This window comes from Phasianus colchicus, chromosome 1 (assembly GCF_987193195.1).
Source record: "Phasianus colchicus chromosome 1, bPhaCol1.hap1.1, whole genome shotgun sequence".
NCBI lineage: Eukaryota > Metazoa > Chordata > Aves > Galliformes > Phasianidae > Phasianus > Phasianus colchicus.
The window spans coordinates 181,750,771-181,765,140 of NC_143436.1; the positions used below are offsets into that span (position 1 = coordinate 181,750,771).

General features: G+C 44.4%; 1 protein-coding gene across 4 annotated transcripts in view; it reads left to right on the top strand.

Moving 5' to 3' along the window:
* The window catches only part of ALKBH8 (alkB homolog 8, tRNA methyltransferase), a 47,696-nt gene extending 44,261 nt beyond the window's left edge, over window positions 1-3,435 (top strand). For 3 of the 4 annotated variants that reach the window (XM_090133895.1, XM_090133896.1, XM_090133897.1), the window contains 2 exons: window positions 1,184-1,333; window positions 2,727-3,434. In XM_090133895.1, coding sequence (XP_089990021.1) covers window positions 1,184-1,333; window positions 2,727-3,296 — 720 coding nt within the window. In that variant the 3' untranslated portion in view covers window positions 3,297-3,434. Of the gene's footprint in view, window positions 1-1,183; window positions 1,334-2,726 lie in introns of all 4 variants that reach the window. The other variant, XM_031606178.2, reaches the window with a different exon arrangement.
* Window positions 3,436-14,370: the final 10,935 nt, after the last annotated feature.

Consider the following 14,370-nt stretch of genomic DNA (forward strand, 5'->3'; position numbering starts at 1 on the left):
GGGAGATGTAATGGAAAATATGTTTATTTTTATCAATTGCTCCAAAAGAGATTTTAATTTTGGCAATACTGTCATCTCTGCTGAGCTGATGAATTAGAGCAGTCTGCTATGCTTCTTGCATTGGGGATGGCTTGTATTCTTTCTGTGTGAAATAAGATAAACACTGTCAGCAATAATTACTTAGGAATCTGACTCTGTTCTTGGTTATCTGTTTGTTGCTGATCATTGAAAACAAAAATAAATTTAATGTTCTCATGCAGGCTGAGTTTGATGTATGACTTTATAACAGGATTTTGGTTTGAATATTGTGTGTGCTTGGCAGACATAAAAAAGAGGGTGGTGTATGCATCATCACTCCATTTATCCTTATAGAAGGGTCTTAATCAGTTTGAATGTACTTTTCTTTGCGAGTGTGTAAAACACCCTTTTTTCTAGATGCTTTTTCCTACTGTCTTTGACTTGGATACTGGGTAAAGGAGAAAAGGAACTTTTGATGAAGAGTTTCAAAATGATTTCTGGAGATCATTTCATTTAGGCTGTACAGGAACCTGGCAAATTGTATTGTGCTGAATATTAAAGCTTAACCTTCTGTGCATTTTGGTGCTGAGGTTGAAAAGGACTGTACCTAAGCACTTCCTTACCTAGACTGAAAAGACGAAACGTGTGCGATTAGTGGAGCTGTGTGACGTACTTCAGAGTCACCACTTTGGCATTTATACTTGTAGATTCAGCATTTTTTAGTTCACTATTTGTCTGCTTAAGATGTATTTGTGTTATTGGTGGCAGCTGAAAGGAACTGAAAATACCGGGGCTGGGTTTAGTCATCTCTTTGCTTGTTATTTTCTGGTCTCAAGATACCATCGGAGCCAGCTTTGAAAAATGCTGAGAGCTGTTCTGTCTTATCTTGGTTCAAAACTGAGCTGCTGTGATGAGCAAGCAGCCAAACTGCTATCTTTCACTTTTAAGTAAACATTTTTTTCTTCTTCTTGTTGATATCTGGGACTCATATATTTCTCTTACTTAAGGCTATTTTTTGTGCTTGCTCTTGGTTTTGTTCTGAACTAGAATGTGTTTGGTAGGAGACTGTGATGACTCTATTACTGGAAACATCAAGTGAAAATCATTTTTCAGCCTTGTGATTATCCTTCTTACGAAAAGCTTAATGGAACACTTTCTGTTACAGATCGGCTGTGATCGCAGCAAAAACCTTGTGGATATTTGTGGAGAAAAAGATTTCCAGGCTTTTGTCTGTGATGCCCTATCAGTGCCAATCCGGAGTGGTTCTTGTGATGCCTGCATCTCTATTGCTGTCATCCACCATTTCTCAACAGCAGTAAGTCGCCCATCTCTGTGCTCCGCTGTGCTCTTGCATTGCTCTGAAGAGCTACTAATATTTAAAACAAAACAAAAAAAAAAGCAGCAAAACAATTCAGTAGATTGGGATCACGGAAACAAAACAGAACAATATGAAGTGAAGATCACAGGTGTGCGTTTGGTATTAAGCAGTTGTCAGAGCAGAATTAAGCTATTGGACTGCCACTACTTCTGAGACGTTCCCTTCACATTCTCCTTCTCCCCCTCAGGTACATTTACTCCTTCTGGCACTTTCATCTTCTAGGTGTTTGTGTTTCCTTTTATTCTGCCTACAATTAGTGCCTCCAGAGAAAGTGGGCTTTGCTCTGGGATTCAGGAGATGTGTTATTTCCAGGCTCAGATATTGAACAGATCTCATGGTTTTAGTTCAGTGGATTCATTCTGAAGAGAATGAGGACACTGCTCATTTGCTCCCTGTATCTCTGTGCTGTCTAAGGTTCAGGCAGGAGCTGTGCAGCTGTAACAAGCTTCTAGACCATGAAACCATAATACCATAGTGTCATCTTACAGAAATGAAGTGAATGTTTCCAAATGCAGTATAAAAAGTAGGAAGCAGACTTATTTTGGAGAAGGCTGACGTGTCCTCATTGGGGTAATTAGAGGACCTGTGTTGAAGCTGTGAATTTAACTCCTTTAACTGCGAACATATTTAAATCTAGAATTTTAGATCATTGTAGAATCATAGAATGGCTTGGGTTGGAAGGGACCACAAGGATCATGAATCTCCAACCCCCCTGCCACATGCAGGGCCACCAACCTCCACATTTAATATTAGACCGGGCTGCCCAGGGCCCCATCCAATCTGGCCTTGAACACCTCCAGGGACGGGGCATCCACAACCTCTCTGGGCAGCCTGTTCCAGCACCTCACCACTCACATAGTAAAGAACTTTCCTCTGACATCCAACCTAAATCTTCCCTCCCTCAACTTAAAACCATTTCCCCTTGTCTTGCTGTTATCAACCCTTTCAAAGAGTTGAAGATCTCAATCATGGTTATTGATGAGACCGTCATTTCCAACTGGGTGGAAACGTCCAAGAAAAGCTGGTCAGCACAGCACTGTTTTCAAAAGGCAAGAGAACTGTGTTCAGGAAAACAGCTTACTTTGTGCATAGTGTCCTATATTATGAGTTATTTCATAGAATCATAGAATGGCCTGGGTTGAAAAGGACCACAATGATCATCTAGGGTATGGCATTGTGTGCTCATACATGGTAGGCAGAAATGAATATTGTCTAGCGGAAAAAATTTCTCTGACCTTTATTATATGTTGGGGATATACTGCCAGTTCTGTTCTCCTGTCTTTTCTGTTTATCTGTATACCAGCTTCCCACTTCTGCTTTTTCTTTATAGGAAAGAAGGCTGGCAGCTATCCGTGAACTAGCCCGGCTTCTAAAGCCTGGTGGAATGGCACTCATTTATGTCTGGGCAATGGAGCAAGAATACAAGAACCAGAAGTCTAAATATCTTAAGGAAAAGCATGGCAGCAAAGACAAGGAGGAGGCAAGCAATACTGGCATGTCCCAGAGACTTCTTGATGGTCAAAAGCCTGATAGCAGCTGCCGAGGATCAGCATGTTCTGACCGACTCCTTGATGACTCAGAGGACAAAGGCTTTGCTGCAAAGCAAGTAGTGGACTCCACACTGCCTGTTCACACCAACCGGACCTCCTTTCACTCTCAGGATATGCTGGTTCCCTGGCACTTGAAAGGTGGCATCAAAAAGAAAGGGACAAGTGTTGATGAAGTGTCATTTCCAGCGGGCTGTAAGGAGTCGCAAGAACTCAGCCCTGTTTTCCACCGCTATTACCACGTGTTCCGTGAAGGGGAACTGGAAGCAGCATGCAGATCCTTGGACTGTGTGAGGATTCTAAAGAATTACTATGATCAGGGAAATTGGTGTGTGGTTCTAGAAAAGCTTTAGACCACGGTACTTCCTCTATTGCCTTTCTTTTTTGTGGAAGTATTTTTGATGCAGACTGTAGCTATTAGCTCTTCTAAAATATCAGAATAAAAGATTGTTTGTTAACAGTAATGAACACTGTGTGCATGTGTTAACAAAATAATGGCCAAACTCAGATAGATAAACACTCAGCAGGGAGTGAGCTACAGGGAAAAAGATTCAGTGGGTAAAATACTGGCTGCAGAAGTCAGCAGGACCAGGATTGAGCTTTTAAAGACCAAGGGCCTGGTTCTCCATTCTGTTACACCATTTTGTGCCAATGGAGCTGTAGTGGTCTCTGTGCACATTATCAGCTAATGGGAGTGGAGTTCTGAGCTGATCATTGCAACCTGGAAACGTAAAACTATAGTACCAAGCTTAGGGCAGACAGGAGGAAATGAATGGCACGTAAAGCAGTTTGGCTGCAGAGCCAAATCATTGCCTAAAAGTCTGTGACTGACTCCTGTGATTGACTGTTTCTCAGGTATTGCACCAGGAGTGGTTGGGGCATCAGTTAAATTAAGGAAAGGGAGACTCTTGGTCTAATTGTTTATTGAGGCATTGCCTGGGCTTGTCCCTTACACTGATTTCTTCTGTTTGAGCCACACGGAGGCAGAAGCACATCTGAGGCAGATGAGCCCTCCTGGGAATGTCTGGGAGTTTGTTTGCATATATTCAGCACACATCACATGGCTGTAAGCGTTGGACCGATGTGTTTGCAGATTGACTGGTGAGTTTATGCAGGAGGAACCTTCCTTGCTCCTTGATAACCTGTGTGGTCAGCTTCTGTGTAGGAGTGGTGTGTGAAGGTCCTGGTGTCATCAGGCAAGATGTGCTTCTGGAAAGTGAAGACCTCCTCTGGCAGGAGCATGGGTCTTCATAGGGTGTCACAACTTGGTATGTGTCTCAGCAGAGCCACAGCGGGCTGAGCTCAGACCCTTGCACCCTGCAGGCTTCAGTTGCTGGTGACTGGGCACAGCAGTGCACCTGCTGACTGCTAGCCTGGCTCCCAGACTGAGGGACAGCCACAGCTGGGTGTCTGTGCACTGACTGACTGAACTGGGCTGATTGCCATTTCAGGTCACCATGGATTCTGTTCATTCAAGAGGATGTAGGAGGATGTCAAGAAACATGGAGATGTAGCACTGAGGGATGTAGTGGGCATGGTGGGGATGGGTTGATGGTTGGACTTGATGATCTTAGTAGTCTCTTCCAACCTTAATGATTCTAGGATTCTGTCATGGGGATGGCTGGCTTGGGATTTCTGATAAGTTAAATTTGCTGTGTGTAATTCCTTACCACAGGTGGTTTTCCTGAAGTTCCTAGTGCAGTGCTGCGTGGAGAACAGGATTCTGCTTGCCTGTGAGGGTTGTGAGCTGTGGTCTTGGCTGCAGAAGCATTAGAAAAGTTGAAATGATTCTGATATTCTCCAAGACTTGTAAACTTTATGAAATATTCTTTGATTAAAACCAGACGGACTCTTTAGGTGCTCAGAGAGCATAGAAATAATGAAGGAGAAAATGGCGCAGGAGGACAGCAGGTAGATGTTAACAAAATGCATTGCAGAGGTTTACTGAGGAGCTTATTACAGAACAGAACTAATGCCACTGCTGATGCCCTCTGCAGTACTCGCTCACCCCTCTTTCTCCTAGAAGTGAAAATAGCTGAAACTCTTTAGGGTTGATGGTTGGATTTAAATGTTACAAGTTTCACAGTTCAGTGGCTTTCATGATAACTATGATCCAGTTTAGGCCTTATTTAAATAACAAATGTGTTTAAATGGTTGTTCATTTACAGTCTAACAAACAAGAGGAAGGCAGAGCTCCACTTGGGTATGACCTGTCCATCTCCTGCGGCAGTCCTCCTCCAGGGCACAGCATCCTCAAGGCGCATCCAGCAGGTGGAGATTCCTGCCCTGTGCCAGCAAACCTCGCATGTTGCGACCAGAGGTGGCAGTCTGTGCTGGTGGTCACTGTCCCCAGTTCCAAAGACCCCTAGGCCACCTCATCTGCTCCTTTGTCAGACCCAGCTGATCCCAGCTTCTCTTAACTTCCAAGAGGTCACTTGAACTGTCCTGGTGCAACGCTGCCAGTGAAAAAGCTCCCCTGGACCTCAGAGAGGCCAGGTTTCACTGGAAGTGCTCAACTTCAGCATAGGTTGAGGCTTAGCAGAGCATTCTGTGCTCCATGGGGACCTCACTCTCTCCTCTGACAGTGTATCACACAGAATCACACAGAATGGCCAGGGTTGGAAGGGAGCCTCAAGGATCATGAATCTCCAAACCCCTGCCACATGCAGAGTCACCAACCTCTCCATTTAATACTAGACCAGGCTGCCCAGGGCCCCATCCAATATGGCCTTGAACACCTCCAGGGACGGGGCATCCACAGCCTCTCTGGGCAGCCTGTTCCAGCACCTCACCACTCCGTAAAGAACTTCCCCCTATCATCCAACCTAAATCTTCTTGATCCAATAACTTTACATATGATGTAAGAATTATTGATAGGTTTATGTCAGTCCTCTGTCGAATCATCAAAATCTCTTTTGGCTTCCAAATGGTCATTCTGAGAGAACACTCAGGTCTTTACTGAACAGTGGAAGTCTCAGATGTGTTACTTTGCCTACCTCTCTTTCTTCTTTTTCAGGAAGTTCATCAAGATCTTCATTTTTGTGCACACAATTTCCAACACAATTTTAATGGAGTTTCTGAGTTTTGTTTTCAGTGAATAGTTCTGTGTGGACAAAATGCTACTTCCTTGTGTAAGAAACTTAATACAGAAGCTTTAAACTTTCATTTTGTGTGAATTCCTTGTTTATCAAACATGGAAATAAAAAGCTGACACAGAAAAATCCCAAGTACTCTTCCCATGGCAACTGATGCTTCAGCTGTCAGAATACCTACTCAGTCATTTTTTTCATTCCTTTTTCTCATGAAAGAGGCCTGAGGCAGTAGAGATTCCCCCAGCTGAAGGCTCTTCCATGGACCCCCACAGATCTGTCCTGATGGCCCGCATGGCAGGAGGCAATGGCATTTGACTCCCTCCAAAAGTTCTACCTTACACAATCTCTGTATTATTTTTTTCCAAGTGTATTGAGTACAACTGACAAGGTAATGAAATTCACGCAGAAATGGCTGTCTTAGCAAACACATTCCAGTTTCGTTCTTCCAAGAGAGCTATTGTGTGACAGGAAATGGTGAAGCCAAATGAGGACTTAGGGAGATGTGGACTTCAGAAGAACCTATGAGGCAGTCATAGAACCATAGAAGCATTTAGGTTAGAAGGGACCCTTAAAAGCCATCTAGTCCAACTCCCTTGCCATGAACGGGGACACCTGCAGGTCCGTCAGGTGCTCAGAGCCCTGTCTAGTCACTCTTTAATCCTGCAGACAACAGTCTGCTCTCTGCAGACAAAGCAGTTAATCTGTACAAGAAACATAGATATTTAGGTCAAGCTCTTTTCTCTCAATTTATATTCTCAGAGTGGTTTTAGAGGTACAGAAACAATATGTCTGGAGCTGAGGGCAGTTCATTTTGTCTCAGGTGTCTCAGACTTGTTCAAAGGGGAAGTGTTTTAGTGAGGGTTTGACCAGCATGATAGTAGCCCCATGCTGATGCAGACAGAAGCCAGCAGCAGTTCATGTTGAAAATAAAGGTTCTCCTGAGCAGACAGCACTATTTATCCTGCATGTACATAGAATCACAGAATGACCTGGGTTGAAAAGGACCACAATGATCATCTAGTTTCAACCCCCCTGCTATGTGCAGGGTCGCCAACCACCAGACCAGGCTGCCCAGAGCCACATCCAGCCTGGCCTTGAATGCCTCCAGGGATGGGGCATCCACAGCCTCCTTGGGCAACCTGTTCCAGTGTGTCACCACCCTCTGTGTGAAAACTTCCTCCTAATATCTAACGTAAACCTTCCCTGTCTCAGTTTAAAACCATTCCCCCTTGTCTTATCACTATCCACCCATGTAAACAGCCATTCCCCTTCCTATTTATATGCTCCCTTTAAGTATTGGAAGGCTGCAATGAGGTCTCCCTGGAGCCTTCTCTTCTCCAAGCTAAACAAGCCCAGTTCCCTCAACCTTTCCTCACAGGAGAGGTGCTCCAGCCCTCTGATCATCCTGGTGGCCCTCCTTTAGACCTGCTCCAGGAGCTCCACATCCTTCCTGTGCTGTGCATCCCAGGCCTGGATGCAGTGCTGCAGATGGGGCCTCACAAGAGCCGAGTAGGGGGGGGACAATCATCTCCTTCTCCCTGCTGACCACCCCTAATGCATGATGGGTCCAGATGAGTGTCTTTAGACGGAATAGGGCCAGTTCTCTTCCCTATTTCCTTGTTGCTAGGAATGAAGATGTGACTGCCCTTGCTAAGAGAACAACCTGCTATGGGTTATGTGTCCTTGGACCAGCCCTATTTTTCCATCTGTCAGAGATGGCCAAGTGAAAGGCCTCAGAAAGCACTTTTGGACTCTGAAATGGCAGTGAAATAAAGAATTTAGGAGAAAGAGTTCATCGTATTTCAAAACTGGCAGAAGGAAAAGGCATGTGCGTGAGGGGTCTGTGGTGTTGCTTCACTGTGATGCTTACGCAATGAGAATGGTGAAAAACCTGAAGGAACGTGCATGGGAGCTGTGCTCCTCTGAGCTCAGCAGGGTTGGTGCAGTGCTCCATGGTCGAGACTGCAGTGCTGGTACGTGTGCAGACTGAAATACAGGAACACGGTGATTATTCATGTGATGCTACTGTCTCTGCTCTGTGTGATGGCTGAGAGGGATGTTTGCTCACTTTCTGGCTGTGCAGGGATAAAATAAACAGAAAGGGCAGGAGTAGGGGGATATCCCTGGAGATGAAGCAGCTCATAGAAAGGGCTGTTAGCTCAGTGGCCTGAGACTGAGAGGGAAGGACTTGCTGGCAGGATTGTGTGCTTGTTTTTACTGCAATATTTTAAAGGTCGAGCTCCTAGCCTAGCTACTCAAGAGATGGCCAGAGAGCCAGTGGGATACTATCACTGGGAGTCATTTTATGTTTTGGGGAGGAGAGAACTTGCCAGCTTGGTAAGGAAGAATAAATTAATTGGAAAAGTAATGCCTGCTACAGGTAGGATGCCTTACTTGAGAGGTTGAGTTGCTTTGTTCCCTTATGTTAAGGGGACAATGGGCCCAACAAGAACTTTTCCAGTTTAGCAAACACAATTGCAAAGTCTGGTTCCTGGTTCACAACAGCTCTGTGTATTGCAGGTGAGGAACTGACTGGCTGTGTGGCACTTCTGCAGCAATGAAATGGGGTTCCTGGTAGGCAACAAGCTGGGCATGAATCAACCCTGAATACAGCTCAGATTGCTCATGCAATATCTTCCTTGGAGATTTTCAAAATTCACCTGGGCAGAGGCCTGAGCCCCTTGCTTTGACTTTGAAGTATGCTTTGTTTTGAGCAGGAGGTTGGACTATGTGAGATCCCAAGGTCCCATCCAACCCAACTTCTTTAACCACAACAAATCTCCAGCATTTCCTTATTTTTTTCATTCACTGGTTGGGGAATGGCTCCTGTGGGCAGTTCCTCACTGCCTCTCTGCATTTCTGTTTCCCTGTCTTCAGAATTATCCCACTGCTACTTGTTGCTGGCACTGACTGTTGGCTCCAGTAGTGAGGGGCTGTGTGGGAGCAGCAGATCTTCTATGGACAGGAGTTTCTGTGTGGTTCCTGCTTTGAATCCATGCAAAGCTCATTCACTGCCCCAAGGGATGGGTGCTGGCAGTCTGGCAAGGAAGAAGGGCCAAATGGGGTTCTTCCAAACTCAGGGGAGACCCTTAGTGCTAAGAAGGATAGCAGTGTTCTTGGCTGCCTCAAGCAAAGTACCACCAGAAGGTCAAGGGAGATGATCCTTGGTCTTCACGAGGCACCTGGGGTGCTGGGCCTCACGGTTACAAGGGAGACCTGGACATACTGGAAAATGAAGGGACTGGAGCACCTCTCCTATGAGGAGAGGCTGAGAAAGCTGGGACTGCTCAGCCCAGAGGAGAGGAGGAGAGGAGGGATCCCATCAATGTCTGCAAGTACCTGAAGGGAGGGTGCAATGAGGACAGAGCCAGGCTCTGCTCCGTGGTGCCCAGTGCCAGGACAGGAGGCAGTGGGCACAAAGTGGCACACAGGAGGTTCTCTCTGAACACCAGAAGCACTGGCACAGGCTGGACAAACACTAATCTCTTACTCTGCATTCCTGATCTGACTCTGAATTTTGTAAATTTTGTAAATTGTTTGTAAATTCACTGGCTAAGACCTGATATATTGTTTTGTTTCTGAAGAACTTCCAGCACTGCTGTCCCACCATAGGGAAGCTACAATAAAAGCACTTCCCTTTCATTTCATCCCGCCTGCCTGAGTCTTGTCTGTGTGCTCACTGATGGCCATTGGTTGCTGCTGCCTCTAATGACAAGTAGAGGTGATGTTTGACATGAAACCACCAGGATAGTGACAATACTTGAAAATACAAGCAGTTTATAAAAAAGAATGGTGTAATTGTCTCCAGGCCTTCCCAGCTAACACTGGAACAAATGAAAAGACAAAACAAAACAAAACAAAACAAAACCCAAAACCCAAAAAGATCAACCTCAGCATTTACCTCATCATATGCATTTGAGGGCTAAGGTAAAGCAGACTTTCAGACTCCCTGCTGTACATTACCTCTACTTGGAGAGCATTGCCAAAATGAAATAGCTCAGATACATGCTTGGGTTTGGACCTATGAATGTGACTGTCAATCCTTCCTTAAAATTCTTCAGGCTGCTGCTGCATAAGGTTGCGATAGGGCTATGCTTTCTGAATGACACTAGCTTATGGGCCAGAAAAAGGAATAACCAGTATGTTTCAGGCTGTACTTTGCTCCTCCTCCCTTTCCAACCTGGACTGCAGTGACCCTGAGTGGGTTTCTGTGCCTGCAAATGATTCTGCACTACCCTGAGAAAGAAAAGAAAGGTGGTAAAGGGGAGCACTGGTGGAGAGGATCTATAGAAAAAATAGTTTGGAAGGCAGACCAGGAGAGTAATTGTTTCTTCTTCATTAATAACATTCTAAGTGCTGGAAGAGTGTGAAAGAGCAAAATAGACCTGGATAGAGGAATGGTGACAAGGTATGGAGAGCAGTGTGGTTGAGTGTGCTACCAGGTGCTACTAGGCGTGTGCTCTAAAGAAGATAGCCATAGAGAATCCCTCAAAATTTGACCAGCAATGGAGCCAGTGAGCTGGAAAGATCAAAAACATTGTGCTAAGTGCAATGGGCACCTTGTCTTCATGCTTGAAAAGTCAGAGATTGAAAAGAATGAAGTTTTTGGTCAGAGTGTGAAGAGCAATGCTGAACATGTGTTAGCAGGCTCTTCTTGCCCAGTACAATGTGACAAAGAGGAGACAGGATGTAAAGGAGATAGGGATGGAAGCTCTGAGACAGAAATCAAACCTGTGTAGCTGGGAAAGCAGAAAGTAGCAATAGCAAAACAGTGCCGATGACTGATGGAGGGTGTTACAAGGTGCCTAAAGATCTGATACAGGATCATATAAAGAATACATTTGGAAGGGACCTCTGCAGCCATGTAGTCCAATTTCCCATTCAAACTGGGCTTAATTCCAAAGTTAGAGCAAGGTGCTCTCATGGCTTTGTCCAACCAACTTCAAAAACTTTTCAAAGATGGAAGTTCCACAACTTTTGTGGGTGTTTGACCTTGATGTAGGCCAAAGATGCCATTAAAAACTTCTTCCATGGAAGCTTCTGTATTACCAATTCCTGAAGTAATCCAAGCAGCTCAGAGGAAACATATTACTTTTTATCCTAAAAGGTATCTAGTTTGGGCACTATGAAAAATACCAGCAGGGAGGAACCATGTTTGATGCTACTTACTCTGTCCTCTTACCTTGGAAGTGTGTGGCTCCCTCAAATAGCCATGGAACGCTTGAGTTCTGAGTTTTCCTTCTGAAGGAGGAACCAGATTAGTTTTTATGCCCCAAATCTTATTGGGGACTTGCTTTTGTCCTCGTTGAAATAATCTCCCTTTACTCACTTTTCTGATTTTCCTGACATTCAGTATTTGTTCTTTTGAGACACTGCTTTTCTTCATGCCTTGGGAAATAGTGATGTCCTGTCCTTACGCCAGGATTACTCACCTCCTCCTCTTGGCAGAACTAGGAATACAAAACTTTCCAATGTGCTGAACCCTATAGTCCACCTAAATACAAATACAAGCATGTGCTTCATGCATACAAATGAGACTCAAACGTATGTCTCAATACTGGCTTTTGACTGAGAATTGACTTCCATCACGTCTCTGTTGACAGTGGACATAACTAACTCACAGTCTGTAAAGAAATAAGGGAGTGGAGGAAGTCAGGAAGTTGCTTTATTGTATTAAGAGATTGAAGAAGAGAGAAATTATGAGAATGAGTTATAGAGAAGAGCTTGTAGAATAGAAACTATAATGTAATACAGCATGACAGCAGAGTGCTGAGAGTAAGAGCGATCACTTAAATGGTGTGATCCCAATGGGAACAATTAAAGTAAATGTCTATCAGATATTAAATATAGGTTAGAAAAACAGCAATCAGTCTGAGTGATAGCAGGCTGCTGGTGTGCATACAGAATGAAGAGAACTCCCAGAAAACAAAACAAAGACAGCCGTGTAGGTGAGTGTTTCCTGAGCAGAGCTCAGGCATGCTTCACATTAAGTAAACGGCAATGAGCACATCTGGGGAACCACGTGCCAGAAATTAGTGTCATGCAGCTGCCACTGCACATAGCAAACATTCTGAATTTTGCAAAGTGTTCCCATGACAAAGTATGGGAAATACTGGGTGGATGGGGAGCCATTCCAAGCACTTACATGATGAGAGATTTAGAGGAATAGCATTCTCCATACACTAGAAAATTTTTGGATTTACTGGAGTACAGATGAAATTTAGTCTCAGAATTTCAGTTCTGTTCATAGGAACAGTTTCTATTTGTGAAGGGTAAAGAACTGCATGGAAATATTGAAAAAGATTAATAGTTACTGTCTCCAGTGTGCTTTGTTTTGTGTATTCTTCTTGCGGCTACAATTAAGGACTTCTTGTCATTATCACTTTCTGTGTGTCACTATGTTTTTCTATAACTTACTGGGGAGAAAAGAAGGGAAGACGTTTAATCCATCATTGCAAATCTCTTTTATGTGTGCTAATGCACTTTATATGAAGTGATTACACTGACAACAGCAGCATTTGGACCCTAATTTATTATGCAAATAACTTGCCTGGCAATAACTAATATGTGTCCTCCTGGCACAGAATCAAAAATGTGTTGCTTTGTTAAAACTACTCCAAAAGGCCATACTTGGCATCTCAAGTATCCAAAAATTAATCATTTTCCTTTTCTTGCTTGCTTCTTTATGAGCTATTTGCTACAGAGGTACTTGTTGGATGCAGACATCCTGTGCCTGGTGTGCTCTTGTCCACAAGCTGGATACAGCTTTCCACTCTGAGCTACCTCACCTAAGTAGAGAAGACATTAGCGTTCATGACTATGTCTCAGGTCAATGTCTAGACTCTCTGAATAATTATCAGAGACAAATAGGGACTTTATGGTTTTATTTACCTGACTGACTTTATTTTGCACATAATATTCAATGCCACAGCTGTCATCAATGAGTTACACAATTAAGACCTTCTCTCAGCCAAGACTGTGAGGTAGTTTTGCAGTTTCATCTTCACCGACATTCATTTTACCTTTGAGAATGCCACTTATGTTCTTTTGAAAACTTCTCCTCCCCTTGCTCCTGTGATACTTTTCCTTCCTGAGTCTCCTGCATATCTAATCACTTTCTGCATGTCCTTCAGAGAGGCTTTCTTCCTTTTGGTAAACTTCATAAGCTCTGCCCTTGTTCATTTCTTTTTCTTCTCATGACATTGTCTCAGCCACAAATACCAATTTAATTTTCATTGGTATGCAGACAACATAGAAATCAAACTCTTCATTCCGTTAATTTTTCTTTATGACATTAAAATCACAGTCTCCCCTTTGGATAGCTAGCAGACACAAATAACTGTGGCTAAAATAGTTTATTAGCCTCTCTCAACCTGCAGCTTTTCATGGCTGGTTTGCTGTGACATTTTTCTTTTTTTGGCCTCAGCAATGTAATGTTACTGCATTTTATCTGGTTAGATTCCTATAGCCACTGTGCTCTTGCACAGGTTATCATCTCAGCTTCACGCTTTGTCTTCTCACACTATGTACCTTTGTTGACCCTTATATCTCATTTCTTAACAGCTTTCAAGGTCTTTGGGATGTACTATGAATCACAGCGTTGAGTGAAAGATAAAGAAGGCCTTAAGCCCTGGAAGTGAAGAAATACACTGTATGTGATGCAAGAGGCCAGCAACAGCAGCTTTCTGCAGCTGAGACTCCCAGGAAGGCTCCTTTTTTTGCCCAGAGCAGCAGGCCTGGGTGTGTCTGTGCGTTACAGTGACCAGTGCATTTGGCCACTGAACTGCAGGACTTGTTGATATACAGAGCAAGTTTGCAGATCATACTAAAGTGGGAGTCATTGCTGATTCCCTTGAGGCTAGAATAGCCTTACAGAGAGATCTCAAAAAACTGGAGGGCTGAGCCCTCCAACCCCATGAAGTTTAACAAGTGCCAGGTCCCACACATGGGGCCGGGCAGCACTGCATCTATGCAGAGACTGGGGAATGAAAGGCTGGATGGAGAGCTGCTCTATGGAAAGTGATCTGAGAGTTCTGGTCATCAGCAAGCTGAATGTGAGTCAGCAGTTGGCCCCAAAGGGCCAACCATGCTCTGGGGTGCCCCAGGCCCAGTGCTGCCACCAGGAGGGGAGACGGGCTGTGCCCTCTGTGCTGTGTGGCCTCACCTCCAGCACTGGGTGTGGGTTTGGGCCCTCAGTATAAGAAGAGCATAAAGTGATTAGGGAGAGTCCAAAGGAGGGCTATGAACATGGTGAAAGGTCTGGAGGGCGAGGGCTGTGAGGAGCAGCTGATGTGCTTGAGAGTGCTCAGCACAGAGCAGAGCAGGCTGAGGGGAG